The 20,097-nt window shown below is 52.3% G+C and overlaps 5 protein-coding genes and 2 pseudogenes across 5 annotated transcripts; 5 read left to right on the plus strand and 2 right to left on the minus strand.

Moving 5' to 3' along the window:
* Nucleotides 1–2,074: 2,074 nt before the first annotated feature.
* SAPIO_CDS8677 (uncharacterized protein) lies at nucleotides 2,075–2,673 on the plus strand (the record flags this gene model as incomplete). Its single annotated transcript, XM_016790268.1, has 2 exons — nucleotides 2,075–2,447; nucleotides 2,513–2,673. The coding sequence occupies 2 exons, from the start codon at nucleotides 2,075–2,077 to the stop codon at nucleotides 2,671–2,673; spliced, it is 534 nt and encodes a 177-aa protein (XP_016640531.1).
* Nucleotides 2,674–3,181: 508 nt separating this feature from the next.
* Nucleotides 3,182–3,804, minus strand: SAPIO_CDS8678 (DNA replication complex GINS protein PSF3; the record flags this gene model as incomplete). The annotated part of the gene is made up of 2 exons (XM_016790269.1): nucleotides 3,182–3,688; nucleotides 3,763–3,804. 2 exons carry the CDS (start codon nucleotides 3,802–3,804, stop codon nucleotides 3,182–3,184), a joined length of 549 nt encoding a protein of 182 aa, XP_016640532.1.
* Nucleotides 3,805–4,493: 689 nt separating this feature from the next.
* Nucleotides 4,494–5,470, plus strand: SAPIO_CDS8679 (uncharacterized protein; the record flags this gene model as incomplete). Its single annotated transcript, XM_016790270.1, has 3 exons — nucleotides 4,494–4,623; nucleotides 4,822–5,087; nucleotides 5,171–5,470. The coding sequence occupies 3 exons, from the start codon at nucleotides 4,494–4,496 to the stop codon at nucleotides 5,468–5,470; spliced, it is 696 nt and encodes a 231-aa protein (XP_016640533.1).
* A 335-nt stretch (nucleotides 5,471–5,805) lies between these two features.
* SAPIO_CDS8680 lies at nucleotides 5,806–6,723 on the minus strand (annotated as a pseudogene; the record flags this gene model as incomplete).
* A 516-nt stretch (nucleotides 6,724–7,239) lies between these two features.
* SAPIO_CDS8681 (uncharacterized protein) lies at nucleotides 7,240–8,733 on the plus strand (the record flags this gene model as incomplete). The annotated part of the gene is made up of 2 exons (XM_016790271.1): nucleotides 7,240–7,353; nucleotides 8,170–8,733. The coding sequence occupies 2 exons, from the start codon at nucleotides 7,240–7,242 to the stop codon at nucleotides 8,731–8,733; spliced, it is 678 nt and encodes a 225-aa protein (XP_016640534.1).
* A 3,014-nt stretch (nucleotides 8,734–11,747) lies between these two features.
* SAPIO_CDS8682 lies at nucleotides 11,748–13,145 on the plus strand (annotated as a pseudogene; the record flags this gene model as incomplete).
* Nucleotides 13,146–16,540: 3,395 nt separating this feature from the next.
* On the plus strand, nucleotides 16,541–19,640 carry SAPIO_CDS8683 (Opt oligopeptide transporter; the record flags this gene model as incomplete). Its single annotated transcript, XM_016790272.1, has 6 exons — nucleotides 16,541–16,696; nucleotides 16,773–16,822; nucleotides 16,924–17,002; nucleotides 17,082–17,163; nucleotides 17,267–19,368; nucleotides 19,431–19,640. The coding sequence occupies 6 exons, from the start codon at nucleotides 16,541–16,543 to the stop codon at nucleotides 19,638–19,640; spliced, it is 2,679 nt and encodes an 892-aa protein (XP_016640535.1).
* Nucleotides 19,641–20,097: the final 457 nt, after the last annotated feature.

The following is a 20,097-nucleotide window of genomic DNA, read 5'->3' on the forward strand; positions in this document are numbered from 1 at the left end:
TTTACTCTCTGTGCCTCGAGACAAGAAGATAATTCTGCCGTAAACAGACTCCTTCATTTCCAGTACATGAGTGTTTTTAATGCTCCTGCACATGTGCATGCATAGACCCGGAAAAAGAGCAGAGAGCAACCTTGATCTCACATCCCGCACGCCGAGGAATGTTCGGGGTTCGGGAGTGGGGGTCTTCCGAATCCCTCCGGTTGGTCCGCACTTTTTCGGCAACGCACTGAAACAGTAACAATTTGAGCAAGCGAGAAGTAGACGTTGAGCCCCCAACCGCGCCGTGTCCAAGAGTTGATGTAAAGCAAGTCTCACTTTCAAAGTAAGATATCTCCATGCGGTCTCCACGAGACCTACACCAGATTCAAAACCTACCCAATTCCACAAGACGCGCATGCTTCGCGAAATAAACGTAATTAAAACGTAATTAATCCTAACGGTGTCGCCATGGGTCTTCTGTTTTGCCTTTTCCCCTATGCAAGGTACACGAGGTCATGATGAAGTGTCCTGGAGGGCAGCACGAGGGGGGGCGTGTGACTGGCGCCACGGAGTCGGAAGTCGAAGCGTGGACAACGACGTCACCGACGCCTGTGACCTCGACACGGAGAGACGAGAGGGAGGGTGTGGCTGGTCAGGCATCATCACCTTAACCTCAAATCTTCAAGCGCAACGACCTCGACGTCAATAAGGTGAGGCTTTCCTCTTTTTTGGTGAGGCACCCCCAGCCCTGTCGCCTCTTTACGATAGGTAATCATCAGATCCAGGATTGGATGGGTCCCTGTGCCGTTCCTTACTTCGTATTTTCATGTTCATGGGCGTCTTCTCCGATCTCTCATCTATCCGACCGATCCGCGAAAGCCCCGCGGGTGCGCGGAGAAGTACGATTGCCTCGTTCGATGGGGTTCCTCAGGCCACGCCTGCATCCAGACCGCGACTTGTCTCTTTTTTTTCACCTTTCCCCAGAAAAAAATTATTATGCCAGCATTATGTGTAAATCGTGATAGGCACGTTCCCCTCCCCTCATTTTTCTAAAACGCAGCATGACCGGCACCACACTTTTTCCCTTGGTGGCTCCCGGGCGGCGCCGGATGTGTCGGGGCGGATGGCTCGCATGACCTCTTGTTTTCCGTTTCAATTTTTTTTTTTTTTCTTATCAGAGCGAAGGGGGTCATGAATGGACGGTAGACACCTTGAGGGATATTTTGGGCTTTTCCGTAAATTTGTTTAAAAAATCAGTGTAAATAATTTCTTCAATCAAAGAGGGTAAAGGGCCCTGAAAATAAACATAAAAATAATCATGTTGCGTTGCGGTGAGGGAGGCGACGTAGACGTGATGTCATGCGAACCCCGATGATTCGATCCACGTGGAAACAGAACAAAAGCCACCAGCATCAAGAGTGAAAAACACAGCAAAAAAAGTCTCCTAAATATATCCTTTTCACAAGCCCCAAACTCTCTCTTTCTGACATCGGCGGTAGCCGCTAGAATGGACAGACAGCAACACATCCGCCACACCCAGACCGCGTTACATTCTTTTCCCTTATTTTCATAAAAAACGTGTCTGGCCGACGCCGGGTTCGGATACACAGACGTCATGAGGCTTCCCACACCCCCTTCCTCGCTTCATCCCTTGTTTCTTCTTTGGTCAGTTTTTGCGTAAAAGTAGGGGGCCAACCCGTCACTCCCGGATGATGCGCTTAAACGTGTGAACTACTTGCATGTCTCTTTTATGCTTGCAACATATTACTCGATAGAGGCCGAGGATTAAAAACGGGAATAGACTGGAGATCATAGTTTCTTTACCACATGAACCATAGTCTTTATATTCGTACCTTCCGCCAATCGCCACCTCGTGGTCCTTGGGCTTTCTTTTCATTTCTCTCTCCCCAAAACCTCCATTCTTCAAACATTTGAATATACACACACCCTTGCGAAAGGTCCATCGGTCCGTTTATCCTAGGGTCTCAACTCTATATACATACAACCATACCATCCTAGTAGCGCCAAGAGTCTACTCAAACCTCTTTCGTCGTTACAAAAAAGAAACCACCGAGAGCCGTGAAAGTCACCCACAATGAGCCACACAGAATCCCGACACCACACACTTCGCCACTCCTCCACATCCCTCGACCCCGGCGGTCGCATCGCAGACTGGATCGCGCCGGCCCGCAAGGTCCACGAAGACCATCAGAGCGCACCACACGGAACGGCGCATGACTCCGCCGAGGAGAGCGAGGAGGACGCGCCTCCGCCGCCGCAGTCGATGAGGTCCGGACCTGAAGATCACCGGCCTGGTTCGACGCATCGGAGGATTTCGTCAGCCACCGACGACGAGTCGACGAGGGAATTGTGGTTGAGGATGGTGGAACTGCAGCAGCGGTATGGGTGCTATAAGTCGGCGAGGATGCAGGCTGCTGCTAGTACGGGGGAGGTCACCGACTTTATGCGTATGTTCTTTACCTCCCGTCCACGTGCCTGAAATTTGAGTCGCGTTGCTGACAGATCAACGTAGCTTCGAGGGTCTGCTTGGACCTTCTCAACGACGGTCTCGAGACGGCCGACCTCCCACCCGAGGGCTGGAAGATACTCGGCAAGTTTGTCGCTGACGAGCCGCAGGAGCCGAGGGAGAGACAGAGGCGGTGGAAGGTTTGGAAGAACCACCACCATTCGTGAGAGCTTCGCGGTCATGTCTAGGCTATCTCTGCATCGACCGAGTAGTATTGTTTCGTTGGAGGATGTTCGCATGGCGGGTAAAGGTGGGCATTTGAAAGGCGGGAGCGAGCTTTTGTGTTTCGATACCCCTGGTGGAAAATGGCTGAGAGCTGGGCTGGGTCTAGCATGGGTTGGCGAAGAAAAGTTATTTGGTCGGCGCTGGCGTTTGTTTCTGTTTTCGTCTTTCTCTTTTCCGTAGGTGATACGTTCCTTGGAGGGACAAATAACAAAACTGAGATTGATTGTGTATCGTTTTCTCTGGTGTATTGTTGTCGCGAACACCACTGTGACTTGGCGAGAGTGTTCGATATTCGAGAGTTGATTGATGTTCGAATCGCCGTGATTCGGGAAGAAGAAACCGTAGCAGCGAACTGCCGAACTCAAGGCTCACCCCGTCCTTCGGTGTGTTGCAGGCCGGGGCTATCGACAAGCCCGGCCAAAAAAAGCTAACTTCAACTCTTCTTCAACCTCAACTCTTCTTCACATTCTCCATCCACTCCTTCGTCCCTTTCGCCCCCTCATGCGCCTTCCTAAACAGCCCCCTCTCCCACTCATCCAACCCCCTCAGAAACTCCTCCCCCGCCCCACCCACTGGAACATCATCCCCTACTTTCCCGGCATGCAATCCGACCTCCGCAGCCCTAACAACAAACGTCTTCCTCAATACCTCCGCGAGCTCCTTATCCTCGAATAAATCCAACATCCGCGTCCCCAACCCGTAAAAGTGCGCGCTCTGATCGCGCAGCGGGACGGCGCGCGGGTCGGCCTTGAGGGCCTGCACGACTTCGGTGGAGAGCGCGGCGGGGGGGCTCATGGTTACGGGGGGCTTGGCGTCTTCGCCGGTGGAGGAGATGGCGAGCATTTCGGCGAGCCAGAGGGGGAGGGTGAGGTTTGTGCCGGACTTGAGGGGTTGGGAGGGGTTGTTGTCGAGGTGGCCGAGGTCGGGGACGTCGAGTTCGAATTTGCAGGGGACTTTCTGGAGGTTTGTCGCGTGTTAGTTGGGAAAAAGGTTGGGGAGTTGGCGGGCGAAGAGGGGGGTATGGTGCTTACTTCTGCCTCTGTGAGGATCGCGTCTATGTCGTAGTAGGACATTGTGAGCGGGTGTATATAGGAGGTGTTAGAAAAGTAATTGTATGCAGTGGCTGCAGCAAGATGTAAATTGGGGAATGTTCAAGAGGTCCTCTTGTTCGATCTTTTCGATCTTGAAGACGCGACTCTGGAAATCTAAATAAGTCCACACTGCGGGGTGAAATCGTGGCAGCTGCCCAGCAGACACATCAAGGAACAGGGTATTACAAATACTGAATGGAGCTTGCGCCACAGCTTCTACCCCACTAGCCACAGTACTTCTTGCCACGCCCCAGACATGTGCTAGAAGATGTAGTGTACCTCAGTACCGAGCATTACCGCGGAGACAAGCTCTTTGGATGACGAAGTACGAATTCTGGTGAAGTCAGAGCTCCCCCCAGTTTCGGACAGTTGATGCAATCTTGGCAGCAGAATATTATCAATTGGCCAAAGGTGTGACGACATTTCTCCCACCTTCTCCTCTCTTCGTGTCTTTCATCAGTTCATCGTCCATTCATCAACCCGGTCTCTTCCTCTTATAACCCCCTTCAACCCCGAGTCGACTTTCGTTTTCAATTGATAGCAAAGGTATGTGATTCGCATCAAATCGCACTCGCTAGACCCATTCTCCCAGCTGTCTTGAAGCTGTCCACTAACAATTTTTTTTGCCTTGACTGCCCGCTACATAGCTTCCGCGATCACATCACACAAAAATGTCTTTCTCGCTTCTACGAACCACTCCCGCTCTCCGAGCTGCCCTCAGGGCCGGCGCCGCGAGGCCCGTCGCCGCTCTTTCCGGCACCAGCTTTGCCCGCGGACAGGCGACTCTTCCTGATCTCCCATGTTAGTATTCTCATGATGCTGTATCAGCTTCCGATTAGCTCCGAGCAAGATCCGATCCGGGATATGTCAGCGATACCCAACACAACCCGGCAACGGCGGACCAAAAGCTCCCGTTTGCTTGAGTCACTCTTCTTGCTGTCGGATTAGTAAAAAACCGGGGAAAGGATACCGATTGCTAACTCCGTTCGTTCACCGTAGACGACTACAATGCTCTCGAGCCTTACATTAGCGCCAAGATCATGGAGCTCCACCACTCCAAGCACCACCAGACCTACGTCAATGGCTTCAACACTGCTCTCCAGGCCATCGCCGAGGCCGAGTCCAAGGGCGACTTGACCAAGGCTGCGGCGCAAGCTCCCCTCATCAACTTCCATGGTGGCGGCCATGTGAACCACTCCCTCTTCTGGGAGAACCTGGCTCCTAGCAGCCGTGACGGTGGTGGCGAGCCCTCTGGTGCTCTCAGGGTAGGTTTCACTTCATATTCTTCTGCCAATTTGTCCTTTCATTTCCCGAGGTCTCAGTTGCTAACCGGCAATGTGTGTGCTAGTCTGCCATCGACGAGGACTTTGGCTCCTTCGACGCCCTCCGCAAGGAGATCAACGCCGCCCTCACCGGCATCCAGGGCAGCGGCTGGGCCTGGCTCGTCAAGGACAAGACCACCGGCACCCTCAGCGTTGTCACCCGCGCGAACCAGGACCCCGTCACCGGTAACCTTGCTCCTCTCTTGGGTATCGACGCGTGGGAGCACGCCTACTACCTCCAGTACGAGAACCGCAAGGCCGAGTACTTTGATGCCATCTGGAACGTCCTTAACTGGAAGACTGTTGCCCAGAGGTTCGAGAAGTAAGCGGAAGGATGGAAGAAGATGAAGGGTTATGAGCCGTGTATATTAGGTGAAGGTAGGGCTGCGTTTACATGATGTGGCAGGGACATCGAAAAATATATAAGCTCCACACGGAGCATTGCCAACTTGATGATATAAATTGATTCTTTTTGTAATTCGTGACGTCGGGAGGATCTTCTGTGACTGGTCCGCTTGGTGCAATGGGGGAAAGTGAAGAAGAATGCGGGCAGGGGGTTGTTGAGGCTCCATGGTGAGTCTCCGAAGAAAAATGAACACTTCCAACAATAGGTAAGCTGGTGAATTATTACATGGAGAGCACTAAATTGCTCGTATTTTTCTTAGACCACAGTTCCCCCTTCTTCTCCGATGGCCCATCCGACCTTCGTCCGAATGAACCTAATAATGTCATCAATCTCGTCCGGAATCTTATACCAATGACCCTGACCTTCATAGCTCGTCCAATCAGCCTGGAACCCGATGGATTTTAGCGTTTCGAAAGCCTGTTCTCCGAGCCCGGGGCGAATCTTCTCGTCCGCGGCCCCATGGCCGAGAAATACCGGCGTGAGAATAGCCGACGCCTCCCTTCTTGGTGGACTCCCGTCGCCGATATCCAGCAAGTCCCTGACATAACTGACAACCTTGACCACGGGGTCTGCCGGCACGTCCTCTTCTTCGCCGCCATCCGAATCACCAAATGGATTGTCCTCGTCGCTTGGGGAATCCTCGGCCCTTTCTTTGACGAAGGGCTCAATGTCACGTCTAAGGGGTAGCCATCCGCTCATCCCGATGAAGCCACCTATGGGGAAGTCGATGGCAAGGAGACATATTAGAGCCATCGCACAACCCTGACTAAGTCCACCGAGGATGACGTTCTTGGGTGAGACTTCCTCAGCCTCCAGGTTGAGGATGGAGAGGATCTCTCCGTACGACTCTTCCAGACCTTGCAGTTGCGTGTGGCTCCGGTGAGATGGGTCATCCAGCGACGCAATATCGAACCACTGGGTTAGTTTCGCGCGGTGAAATGCGCTTGAGCGACGGCGCTTCGCTGTCGGGAAGATGAATCTTGCGCCAGGGAGAAGGTCTGGGAGCGTCTTGCCGTTGGAGGAGATGCCGGTTTGGAGGAGCTCGGATCCGAATTTTGGGCCGTTGGAACCGAGGCCGTGGAGGAGGATGAGGGTGTGGGCGTGTTGGGAGGATGGTTCGACGATGTAGGGGGTTGTGAGGCTTGCTTGGCTTTCGTTTGGGGGGTTGTCCATGGTGAGCGGTGGGTGATGCTATATTTCTTGGAAGGATGGATCTATTTCTATTGAGTAGATGTTATATCAAAGTTAGGGAAGGGTGGTGATGATGATTGGGCCGGTTGATAGAGGAGAGAGGAGGGGAATGTTCATACAACGTCGGGTTGTGCTGCATGGTCCCAACAGTCTGGGACACCAATCAACTTGAGGACTCCAGGACCACATCTGCAGTTGGACCATCGCTTCGGCCTGATTTACTTCCAATCCGTTTTCTACCAACACATATGCTTTCTTACTTACGCGATTTTAGGACCATACCATTTCACTTTCCGAGCCAGCGAGAAGAGTGGAGGAGAGAATATTGATGTTAATATTAGTGCCCCAGCCTTCAGGTCGTTAAAAGCATGGATTCGTTACTTTGAGAACAACGACCACGGGCCGAATCATTACCAAGAAAGGACTCGCGGGAACAACTCGGTTTCCCTGTCCCGAAGCGCTGCCCGTCTGCTACCCGATGGCGAGACCGCTATCAAGATGGGCGGACAGATACGCAAGCCTGAGACGACGGCTATGGAGATCGGCCGCCGAAGTACTTGCATCCCCGTACCGGAGGCGCACAGTAGGGACGAGGGCGAAGACACGGAATCCGTATGCAATCGTAATGGGATTCATTCACGGCAATCGGACGAGGCATGGGTGTCATGTGTCCGAAGATGCCGAGCAGTTTATCATCCAGTAGCTCCGCGGTTATTTCGACGAACTTCAAGAAAACAAAGCACGTCCATCGGAGGGATAGGCGGCTCTGAGTGCATGGGCCAGCTCTTCTCGGGCGATGTCAACGAATCGTGAACCTACAAAGACGAAGACGAAGTCAACCTAGCCCTTGTCGGGGCGTGGGTAGCTATATCCAGATGGCCTTTACACGTCTCCTTGGCTAAAGGCAACACGGCGTCGTAATGGACCGTAGGATTGTCAAGATGCGCAGCGATTTTACACTAGGTCATTGCGGTTTTAGATTGGCGGATGTCCAGGTTCTCTCCCGAATACTGAGAGTACTGCAAAGCTCTTTTGCGGCTGAGCTGGGACGGCGGCGCCTTGCTTGAGGGCTGGTGGAGAGAGTCCTGGACCAATACACAGGTACCTACAGAGGGTTGCTGTGATTCGGCATACACCATTTAGGATCTGTTAAGGGGAATCGATTGAGATCCTGCCCATCCCTTATTCGTGTCCATCTCGACAGCTTCCTGCTCCTGGAGTCAGAGATGTACCAATTCTTATGACGTTCACCTGTTTGCTGCGGCGCAGTTTTCAGGTGAACACTAGTGCATGCTCGAGAGTATCCTCTTTAAATACTGGACAAGAGAAGAAGAAAAAGCAATTTCTCCGGGATATGATATACGAATAATTCTTCGTAATGTTATTGTTTGGACCCGCAAGGTCCTGTCCCCTTTGTGCCTTGTCCAGCCGAAGTCAATAACTCCAAGCGCGAAAGTTATGCTCCTTGGCAAGGCGGGACGCTCCATGGGCCACGTGGTTGGGCTCATGACGACGCTCAAGGGCCTCCCAAGTACCTACAACAAAGATCTCCAGGAGAGTGTCGAGCCCATGCTCGACCACGTCAAGACTGTCGGCGACAGCATCCAGATCGCTGAGGGCGTCCTTGCCACGCTGAAGATTCAGCCCGAGAAGATGCGCGCTGCGCTTGACCCCTTCATGTTGGCTACCGACCTCGCCGATTACCTCGTCCGAAAGGGCGTCCCTTTCCGTGAGACTCACCACATCTCTGGCCGGTGTGTGGCGCTGTCCCAGCAGACGGGCATCCCTATGAACGAGCTCAGCTATGAGCAGTTCAAGGGCGTGGATGAGAGGTTTGGCGAGGATATTAAGAATGTGTTCAACTACGACACGAGCGTGGAGATGAGGGCGGCTAAGGGCGGTACTAGCCCTTGGAGCGTGCTTGAGCAGGTCAAGGTGCTTAAACGGCCACCCTCTCATCAATGGCCACTGTTCTCTCCTCTTTTTTCTTGATGATTGTTTGACCTACGATATTTTAAAAGAGTTGTTTGTTTGGTATTGTTTGGGATGGATGGGAATAGATTTTGGCAGGGTTATGTATAGTTGCCATGTTATTTATCTGGGTTGGTCTTGTCCCCTAGAGAGGAAATAGCCCAAGCTGAGGTGCGAGGAGGGTAGATTTTCATAGAAGACTTCAAAAATACAGCAACCGATCTAACGGTTTTCCGCGGAGTGAATGCAGCCATGCAGTCGGATCACCACGTGGCAGTGGGAACCGGAGACAAGAGACGGAGCCTCGGTCAGGCCCCGAAGCAAGCCGGAATCAATCTTTGTTCTCGGCATCTCTCTCCGCTTCCCTCTACGGAGTACATGCCCTTCCGCTGCTTCGGGAAAGCTGTGCTGCCAAGGATCATCAGGAGACACCCAACGGATATCCGCGTCTTTTTCTCGTCTTTCCCGCGGCTAGATTACGTGACGAGAATGAAAGAAATGATAGCTTTGTTCGGGCTACGGGGATCGCGAGCCTTGGCTAGTATTTTGAGACGCTGACATCGTCAGCTCGATGCTTAATGTCCGTGGAGATGTAAGATCGAAGGCAAAAGGAAGAAATGGAACAGGGCCAGGGTTCGGGGAATATATGGTGCGATTATGGGGTTGTTAGTTGCTAGCTAGCCTGGCCGCAAGCGTCAAATATTTGCCGGTCTCTGATGACTTGTCCTTGATAGGCAATGTATGGCAGATCCGCGATGGAGCTTGGAGCTTGGAGTCGGATGAGCCTGAGCATTGGAATCTGCTCGCCACCGATTGGAGGGAAGCGGAATGGCGACGCTGACTTCCAAAGTTTATTTCGTCATCTTCTCAAAAAAGCCCCACAGACCCGGAAGATCCCGACTGTACCTTTGTACTAGCGTCCCTTGGACCTGCTTTATGCCCTTGCCTCCTTCCCCAGCTGGGTCGACCGGGAAATTATCGTAAGGCAAGCGCGAACCAGGACTGGGGCTCCCTCTCCAAGCTGGGAAGCTCAGCAGCATCGGCAGAGGAGCAGAGCCTATCGACCCATTTTGGATGAACTAACTCCGCGGCCCCATTCTGCCCTGCCAGGAACGGAATCTTCTACGTAAACCTTGTTGTTTGAGGATGTTTTAAGCTGGGTTATACTAGTTTTTTTCTTTTTGCTGGGCCCATTATCATCGATATTATTGCCTTTACCGAGATTTCGTGTTTCCTTTTTTTGTCTCCCGGCGACCGCGAATTGTACCGCGTTCTCATCCGGCGCCCTCAATGATGCTTCTCCGGAGCATCTCCGCTGTAATGATCCGGACGAACGAGCAAATCAACGGCATCGACGAGAACCAGTGCCGCAGCGCTGGGGACAAGAAAATTTTTCTTTCTCCTTTTCTTGTTGAGCCGAAGATCTTAGATTTCATCCGGATCAGAGAGTAGTACAATGTGCTACCACGTCGAGGGTCCAAGAACCGAGAAAGTTAATCTTCAGCCCTTCCCACGTTGCAAGGCAAGCGAGGACCCTGACGTATTCCGTCCCCTGGATTGGGGACGTCCCTGCGAAACTCTACTCGGACTTCCAGGCCTGGTTCAGCCGTGTGTAACTCCATTTTAGGCTCGGTCTAGCGGGCTCTTTCGTGCTTCTGGTATTGCTTCACTAGGCTCTGTAATGTGCGTGCCCGTGTTTGGCGGGTTGTCATGATCGACCATTGCCGTATTTAGACTGGTCGTTGTAGATCCCCAAGATCGATGATCTGTGAGGGGCAGGGAAGCTCCATTGCAGGCGCAAGTATGAACAGATGAGCACATATACGAAGGAATTAGTATCAGGGTACCAGTGAGCATCCGCCAGGGAAGAGGGGGATTGACGCATCGACCCGAAGCCATCCAAGTCCAGACTGGTCACTTGGCGTGCCTGAACATCAATTGATCGTTCCTTCCCCAAATGTCCCCCCAATGTCCCCGACCTTGGCTCCGGACGGACCCACCGGGCCACCGGCGCCAAGCCCCACCCGAAACAGGCAAAGGAGCCACTCACGGAGCGCTCTTTCTACATATGTAAGCCTATAAAGCTCCGCGGAGTTGCTCAACTCGCACGTCGTGCCATTCATTCCACATAATCCACACTCGCTCGACTATGGCAGGAAATTTTTCATAACGAGCGGCGATTTTCGTTTTCGCTTTCACTCTCCCTTGTATGTATTTTCCTCAATTTTTTTTACTCACTTCTCCCTTGCCGAGAGACTAGTAATTTTTCCCTGATTCCAAAGGATTCGGCTTTATTGGAAAGCGGCCCAACGCTCTCAATGGCCCTGGACCTGGCCCTTCCCCAAATAGTCATCTCGTCATAGTGAAGAGCCAAAAATATGGTGCCATTTTCCCCGGCGTGGCCACTGTGGCTCCCCCCTTCTTCCAAGCTCCATCACGAGCCAGACCCCCCCAAGTCGCCATCGGCGTTCGCCAGCTAACGGTTCCGGGTGGCCCCAGGAACCCCCGGTTGCAACAAGGCTCCACGAAAAAAAAAAAATGAACGAAATGATTCAGGGTCCCTTTTTTGCCGTTCACGTGTGGGAACGCGACGTGATGACGATGATCTTAGGCGCAATGCCAAAATTAGCGAGTAGCCTGGGGCAATGGGCCAAATGTGGTGAGTGGCACGTTTGAAGATAAAAAGGCGCAGTTTTGTTAGTGTAATTTAGAAGCTTGATCCTTCATCCTCTCATCCCATCGGTGTACACATCATCACAACTGCAACTGCAAACTGCAGACTAAAAAAAAAGAGCCTTCGACTAAGACCATTTCCAAGCCGGCAACGGGGTATCGTGACAAATCGTACATACCGCAACTCCACAACTCAACGCCTCCCAAGTCTAGACCTCATTAGACATTGATCCGTTTCACTTTTCCTATAACCCCCCTCTCTAACCTCCAATTCTCCAAGACCATTGAAACCAATATATAAACACATCCTTTCCGCCTCCCGCCCCCTCTCAGTTTATACATCTTCCCTCTTCCTCTTCACCATGTTCTCATCCGCCTCTCGCCTCTTCGCCAGACGCACAGCACTCACCACAACAACCACCATCCAACCCCTCCGCAGATTCCTCTCCACCACCCCCGCCAGAATGGCTCTCACCCAAGACCAGATCAACATCGTCAAGTCGACCGCTCCCGTCCTCAAGGAGCACGGTCAGACCATCACCACCTACTTCTACAAGAGCATGCTCGGCGCCCACCCGGAGCTCAAGAACGTCTTCAGCCTGCGCAACCAGCAGACCGGAGCCCAGCAAAAGGCCCTCGCTGACGCCGTCCTCGCCTACGCCACCTACATCGACGACCTTCCTAAGCTTCATGCCGCCGTTGAGCGCATCGCCCATAAGCATGCGGCGCTGTTCATCGAGCCTGATCAGTATGCTATTGTTGGCGAGCATCTGATGAAGGCCATCGGTGCTGTTTTGGGCGAGGCTATCACGCCCGAGATTGCTGAGGCTTGGACGCTCGCGTATGATCAGCTCGCTACGGTGTTTATCAACCGCGAGCAGGAGCTTTACAAGGCGGCCGGAGATGTCCCCATGGGCTGGCGCAAGTTCAAGATTGTTAAGAGGGTCGACGAGACTGAGTCCGTCACCAGCTTCTTCCTGGAGCCCGTCGATGGCGTCACGCCTCTTGCCGCGTACCTCCCCGGCCAGTATCTCAGTCTCCAGATTCCCGTGCCCGGAATCGACGGTCTGCTTCAGAGCAGGCAGTTCAGTCTCAGCGAGGCCCAGACCCCCGACAAGAAGTACTACCGCGTGAGCATCAAGCGCGAGGTCACCACGCCCAACGCGTCCATCGAGGACATCGCCACGGGCAAGATCACCGGCCTCGTGTCCAACCTCCTTCACGACAAGTACCAGGTCGGCGACGTCGTCGAGCTCTCGCGCCCCCAGGGTGACTTCTCCGTTGATGTCACCGATGCCTCCAAGGCCGACGTCCCCATGGTTCTCCTCTCGGCTGGTGTGGGTGTTACCCCTCTCCGCTCCATCCTCGACACCGTGCTCGAGTCGAACGAGTCCGTCATGAAGAACCGCCCCATCAGCTGGATCCAGGCTTCGCGCGACAAGGCCAACTTCTGCTTCGGCGCGCATATTCGCGACGTCGCCAAGGCTCACGAGAACGTCAAGACCAACATCTTCTTGGACGTTGTCAACCCCGAGACGGACGTCAAGGGCCGCGACTACGACTTCGCCAAGGAGCTTGATCTCGCTGCCCTCGACGCCGAGAAGGATCTGTATGTCGGCAACAAGAACGCCGAGTATTACATTTGCGGGCCCGTCGAGTGGATGCTTGCTGTGAGGAAGGGATTGGAGGGACTCGGTGTCCCCAGGGAGAGGATGTACCTTGAGCTGTTTGGCACTGGTACCGTTCCTGAGGAGTCTTAAGGAAGGTGTGTGATGATGAAAACTAGAGGGTGCTTCTCCGGTGGAAAATGGAGGAAGTTGGTGCTGCAAAGAAGCAAATTCGAAAAGAAAAGAAGAAAAGAAAAACAAGAAAGATAAAAAAGAGATGGTAATGGAGTTTGGGCATTTACGTTTTGCTTCAGTAGATATTAAGTTACGCTCGGCATTTACACTTCCTTAATGAGTAGAGATCAATCCACTTTTCAAACACGATGCGTTTGCAACCATGTTCATCAATGTGTCGGTGACTCGTAACTTTGCTTTACACAGAAGAAGCCTCAAAGTTCCCTTTGCCAATGGGAATCGAGTGTAGTACTGGATCCACGGCGACTCTTTGGCGCGCTTCCTGCCTTTTTCAGGTTGCGCTCCGGCGCGCCGGGCGAGAGTCGGACCCCGGACTTGAATGAGGCGGAGCAGCCGTCGGGGAGTTGCATGTGGCGCCCAAGGCCAGCATCTCCGCTCGGCAGGATTGTCTTCCGGACCTCCTTTTCCTTTTTTTTTTTTTTTTTTTTTTTTTTTTTTTTTTTGGCTCTCTCTTTCTCTCACCCTCTCTCTTCAATCCTTCGAAACAAATCTATTTGATGGCACCCATGAATATCTTGCTAAGATTTGGAGGCCAGCCTGCTCATTCTTGGGCCTCGGCAGATGTGTGTCTTTTCAATATGAGGATGGATATCTGGAGACAGGACTCCACTTCCCGTTCTCTCTCCCCTTCTTTGTATTTTTTTTCCCTCTCTTTGTCACTGAGTCTTTCTCGAGAGATGACTTATTTTGATCTCGATCTCAGTCTACGTTACGTTCTTTATAGACAGTTTTTATGTAGATTCAAGACTCCCTCCCAAGCTCGGTCCTCGAGCCACCAAAAGCCACAAACCGCTTTACTCGAGGGGGGCACAATACTAAAAATAGCATTTCATTAATTCATACAGTAGCGAGAGAACATTTGTTTATTGCCCTCTTTGTTTAGTTGTCTTAGCAGCGGGCGCGTGAATGAGAAGCCGAATGAGCGGCCAAATTAGGCTAAAATGTGAGGGATGCTATTTGTGGATCGCGAGGTCTTGGAAGGGGGGCCTCATATCGCCGAACCAGCGTTTTGAAGATGATACCCGTCAATTTTTTGTTGTTGGGGAGTCGGGTGAGAAAGTGAGCGTCCCGGAAAGTGTGGTCGTGACTTGGGGAAGGGGGGAATGGGCCGAGGTGAGTGATCTTGGGAGGAGGGCTTGGCCACTGTGAGGTGAAGGATGTGACGTGAACGATGAGACAATTGATGTTGCAGAAGAAGGCGATTCGGAATGTCTAGTGAGTGGTGGAAAGCGATGTCTTTATACTAGAGACCAAACTGGACCGCAGCCTGTCACAGGTAGAAGCGGCCGGCAGTAAGAAAATGCCAGGGTTAATCTCGGAGCCCCGCGACTTGAAGACCCCTCGGCGAGAAGGAGAGATAATTGAGGACGAGGCAGCGCCATAAAACACCCCTCTTCAACTGACACGTGGTAGAATGATCTCTGCTCCCTCCCATCTGTGGCCATCGTGTCGAGGATCAAAAAACTACCTGCCCGAAGCGGAACATCAACTTTGTCCCAATTCCTCCCTCATCCATCACCAGATCTCCAAGCATGAGAGACCGCCTTCAATCGAACCGCAGGAGTGTGTACATAGGCTTGAGCTTCGCTGCCATGAATGCGGAGAGACTACGGCCCTGATCAAAGCCTGGTATAGCCCCGCCCTACTTGATATTAATTTATATGCATGTTAGTTTTGAGACCATCATACATGCCCAAATATATTACCGCTCCACTCAAACCACTTTCCAGAGTGTCGCCCGGTAGATTGCGCAGCTACCCAATGCGGTTAATAGGAGACAAAAAGTGCCCCCTTTAACTGGATCTAGGTCGGAGGCAGCATGTCATGCGGGGCGAGCCTTTGCATGTGGACCATCTCGTAGCTACACTTTGAATTGCCCGGCCCAACTGCGACGAGGTGATCCTTTCCATGGCAAACGGCATCGATATGGGGTTTTAACATATCGTCGTACAACGGTCATGACGCCAGTTTCCGAGGCGATGATTGCCTCCATTCTAGCAAAGACGTGAGGATGGAGGCTTGATTAGAGTGTATAGAGGCTCGATTCCAGATTGCTCCTTCCCTGTCGACCAAGTCTGCTTACACGAGCCCCGCCTCGAGTTGAGCCTTGAGTTTAAGGTGTTCCGCTCCTTCTATATCCAAATCGACAACTGTGTTCACATGTCCAGACCGAGTCAGCTTGGGCAGGTGCATTCTGATATTGAAGTATCGTGGTTATGTTTACTTTCTCCGCATTGTTCGTATTTGTCCAGGAATTGTCGCCGTCAAACCTAAGGGAGACTTTCGTTGTTTGTTGCTATTGCGGCTGCCACATCGTCCAGTTCCCGGTTGCCTGTGTCGTTGGCCTCTTTGCGAATGTTGAATGCTATCTCAATATAAGCGGACATTGCCATTACCATTTCTGTCCGGCTTCACCAGCTTCACCAGCTCACCGCCGCTTGCCAATTTCCGGGAACCGCATTGCGCACTAATGTGAGCGACCGGAGGCGACATCCATACGCATGGCCTACACTCCGGGCATAAGACGAGATAACTCAAATAGCCCGGTTCAAGCTGTGTCCAACAGCTGTCCCGAAGGCCTGGGAGAGCTGATTCCTAGGACCAACAGCTTCTTGCACTTTTGATATTGTTTGTTCACAATTGATGCCGTCCCCGATTTGGGGACATTCTTTTCCGCTACTCCCTCCCGGGTTGCTCTCATTTCCGTTCTCCAGTCCACACCCACATCCACACACCCCCCAATCAATAAATCTGCGTATTACCACTGTTGTTTATTACTGCTACCCGTGCTGCCACACTTCTTTATTCTGCCATGGGGTGTTTTCTATTATAAGAGGCGGTTGAGTTGACAGGTGGTTCACCAGGTTCGGGTTTTATATTAATTCCTTTTCCTGATGTAGAGGACCACCCTGCTTCTTGAGCCGTTAGAGTCCATCTCCTTCCCTTCTCTGGGCTAGCAACGTCTTCCATTTCTTACCACATTGCCCGTTATTCCTCCGCTCCCCTTCCCCGCTCTCTCCCACCGGAGGTTGGCTATCATTTTCTATGCTGCGTCGGACGGGAGCTATTCGACGCCTTCCACTCGTTTACGGGACCCGGACGGAACAGAATGCTCGTGCGCGTATGTGGACCTAAAATCGATCTGACATCTTTGAGAGCGGAAGCGAACGAGAAGGCTGGATGCTTCATGAAGCCACGTGGGGCTTTCAAATCTCCCAGTTCATCGCCAACAGCGTAGTGAACGATAATCGCTTCGGCACGCTCTAGGACGGCCGTCGGCAAGCTCGCCCATCATGGGAAATACGACGGAAGACCCCGAGAAGAGTCAATGGGAACCCGTAGCGCCTCGTGCGCGTGACACTCCAGATTCCGAGCCCTCTGTGTCCCCGCAGAGTAGTTCAGCCGGACGCGAGAGGCAACGTCCGTATGGAAATGAGAGAGGTTCAGATGTAAGAAATAGGTCGTTTCGGGTGAGGGTTCCTGTCTGTGAATTGCCAGGTCGAGAGACTCACCAATACCCTGCAGCAGGCCGCCGGTGCGCTTGACGAGGAGGCGATTCTTGAAAATGCCGAAGAGTAAGTTTGAACAGCTACTGGAAAACGGGTTTAATGCTCTCTAGCCCGTCACTCTGTCTTTGTCTTCGTTAGTTGCGCAATACTAAGTCGTCAATGTCTAGCAATCTTCATGTGACTGAGGATGACCTCCTCGAAGCGAGGGCATTCGCCGCGCAGTACACATTGGAAGAAGTCAAGCTGGTAAGTTCCAAAAGCTGCGGTGGGGATGGGGAAACCGATTTTGTCGGTAGCGGTCCAGATCCTAACAGCTTGCGCACAGTTAATGCAAAAAGTCCACAAAGTCCACAGGCACGATCCCAACTTGCCACTCTCGGTTGTAAAGAGGATAGAAGAGTTTATAGGTTCGTCGAGAAGCCAACTTCTCCCCTAGTCGACGAACTGAGAGAGTTAATGTGATCGGAGCTTGAGAGGAGAACATAAAAAGACTAGCTAACCAGCGAATAGGCAATGACTCGGTCTTTACACATCCCCAGAAACACCAGGCCCTCATACGCGAGATGAAGCTAGAGGCTGCGTTAATAACAAACAGCAGCCCTTACGCCGAGGTCCGCGCTATAGTTGAAAGCGCCGATGACCCTAACACGCCCTGTTCAACGATCCGAGCCTGGTTCATCGGGCTTTTGCTGTCTTTCGCCCTTGCGTTCGTGAACCAGCTATTCTCGATTCGATTACCGTCGATTATAGTCCTGAGTAACGTTACCCAGCTCCTGGGGTACTTGCTCGGAAAACTGCTCGAGTACTTCTTACCCGACGTTGGGATCACCATATTAGGCGTCCGGCATAGTCTCAATCCTGGGCGGTTCTCCAAGAAGGAACATATGCTTATCACCATGATGGCCAACGTCTCCTTTTCTCCGCCCTACACCAACAATCTCATTTGGATCCAATACCTTCCAACTTATTTCAACCAATCTTTCGCCGGTACCTTTGGTTATCAAATTCTCGTTGGTCTTTCAACCAACTTCATTGGCTACGGGCTTGCTGGCCTTGCTCGGCGCTTCCTCGTTTACCCATCCTACTGCGTATGGCCGACCTCACTGGTCACCGTCGCTCTCAACACCTCACTGCGTCGAGAACTGAACAACAAGTCAGTCGAGGGGCCGGGCGGGATCAGGTTCCGCGCTTCGAGGCGTTTCTTTTTCGCCACCTCATTTTCGGCCATGGTGGTATACTTCTTCCTCCCAAACTACCTCTGGACGTCACTTTCTAATTTCAGCTGGATGTCGTGGATCGATCCTCTGAACCGAGACCTTAATACCATTACCGGATTTAATACTGGGCTTGGCCTCAATCCGTGGCCAACGTTCGACTGGAACATCTTGCTCTGGGACAACAATGTTGATCCACTAATGATACCTTTCTTTAGTACTTTTAACAAGTTCATCGGCGCCTTTTGTTCCATGTTCGTCGTCCTCGCCCTTTGGTATACGAATGCTTACAACACTGCTTACTTGCCCATTAACTCGAGCCGCTTCTACGACAACCAGGCCTTTCAATATTCTGCGTCGCGCGTCGTCGGGGAGGATCGCATGCTAGATCATGAAGCGTACGAGGACTACTCGCCGCCGTTCATCTCTGCCGGAAACATTGTTCTCTTCCTGTCCTATTTTGCCCTTTACACGGCGCTCCTGACCTGGGTCATCCTTTACCATCGGCGTGAAATCGTCACCGCGGCAAAGTCCCTGTGGGCCAGCATTCGGGGTAAGAGTGAGGCCGAGACGGTACGGGTGCCCGACGTTCATAACCGCCTGATGGAGTCCTACAGGGAGGTGCCGGATTGGTGGTTTATCGTTATCCTCGTCGTTGCTGCTGCATTGGGGATCGCTGGCATCGCGGCCTACGAGACGGATACTACCCCCGGTGTTGTGTTCTACGGGATTGCCCTCGCGTTGATTTTTATAATTCCCGTCGGTCTCCTCAAAGCCATGACAGGGATCGAAGTAACGCTGAACGTCCTCGCCGAACTTATCGGAGGCGCCATGGTCGAAGGTAACGCCATATCCATGAACTATTTCAAGACCTTCGGCTACGTCACCTGCGCGCAGGCCATTCGTTTCTCGAACAACCTGAAGCTGGGCCACTACGTAAAGGTGCCCCCTCGGCAGTCCTTCGCGGCACAGGTCGCGGCGACTCTCCTCTCGACGCTCGTGTGCACGGGTGTCCAGGTATACCAGATGAACAAGATCCCAAACGTCTGCGATGAGATCGACGCGCCGATGAAGCTCTTTTGCTGGAATGTCGACGTTATATTCACTTCTTCGGTGTTCTGGGGCACGATTGGACCGAGGAGGATTTGGGGCCCCGGCGGGTTGTACACGGCGACGCTGGTGGGATTTCCGCTCGGCGTGGTGACCGTGCTGGTCATCTACTTCCTCTCGACGAAGTTTTCGAGGTGGACGTGGCTCAGGCAGGTCCATCCGGTTGTGCTGGTGTACGGCGGTATCCTGTGGGCTCCGTATAATATGAGCTACCTGTGGCCGGCAGTGCCGATTTCGTGGCTGTCGTGGATCTACTTTAAGAAGCGATTCCTCGATCTATGGTCAAAGGTGTGTTCTCTGAGAGAGACAGAGAGTTGTTCGTCCTTTCAACTAACGTGCCGTTATCTTAGTACAACTTTACACTGTCCGCGGCATTCTCGACTGGCATCGGCATTAGCAGCATCATCATCTACTTTACGCTCCAATGGTTCGAAGTCAAGATCGACTGGTGGGGGGTGTCGGTCAACTCGAGGGGGTGCGAGGCGACGCCGTGCGTGTTGAAGAAGTTGGGGGAGTTGACGACGGAGTATTTTGGGCCTAGGATAGGCGAGTTTCATTAGAGCTGGCGTTTTGCTTTTAGGCGTTTCCGTGGATGGCTGGCTTTTGTCTCGACGTTTGGTTTCTCTCCCTCCCTCCCCCTTCTCGTTTTCCTGTTTCTCCGCTCTTTCTTCATCCACAGGGGCAGAACTGGGAGATGGGAATCTGGGAGATGAGAATCTGGGAGATGAGGGGGGTGCCAACCCAGGCATCTCCTCTGTGTGTACAAGTAATAATGTTGATATTTCTTAATTTCCTCAACCACACTGCTGTCTCTCCACTTACCCAGGAACCCGGGGAGCAACAAATTGTTCAAATAAAACAAAGTGAAAAGAGAAGACAAAAATAAACGGGGGAGTTCATGACACTTTGAAACGCAGACAGAAATCTCAAAAGGTGAAGATGAAAATGAGACCACCCCAAAAAAAAGAAAATCAACTTCCCTACCAAGGGTCGAACTTGGAATCTTCCGATTTTCCG

This window comes from Scedosporium apiospermum, assembly GCF_000732125.1.
Source record: "Scedosporium apiospermum strain IHEM 14462 chromosome Unknown SEQ_SAPIO_0121, whole genome shotgun sequence".
Taxonomy (NCBI): domain Eukaryota; kingdom Fungi; phylum Ascomycota; class Sordariomycetes; order Microascales; family Microascaceae; genus Scedosporium; species Scedosporium apiospermum.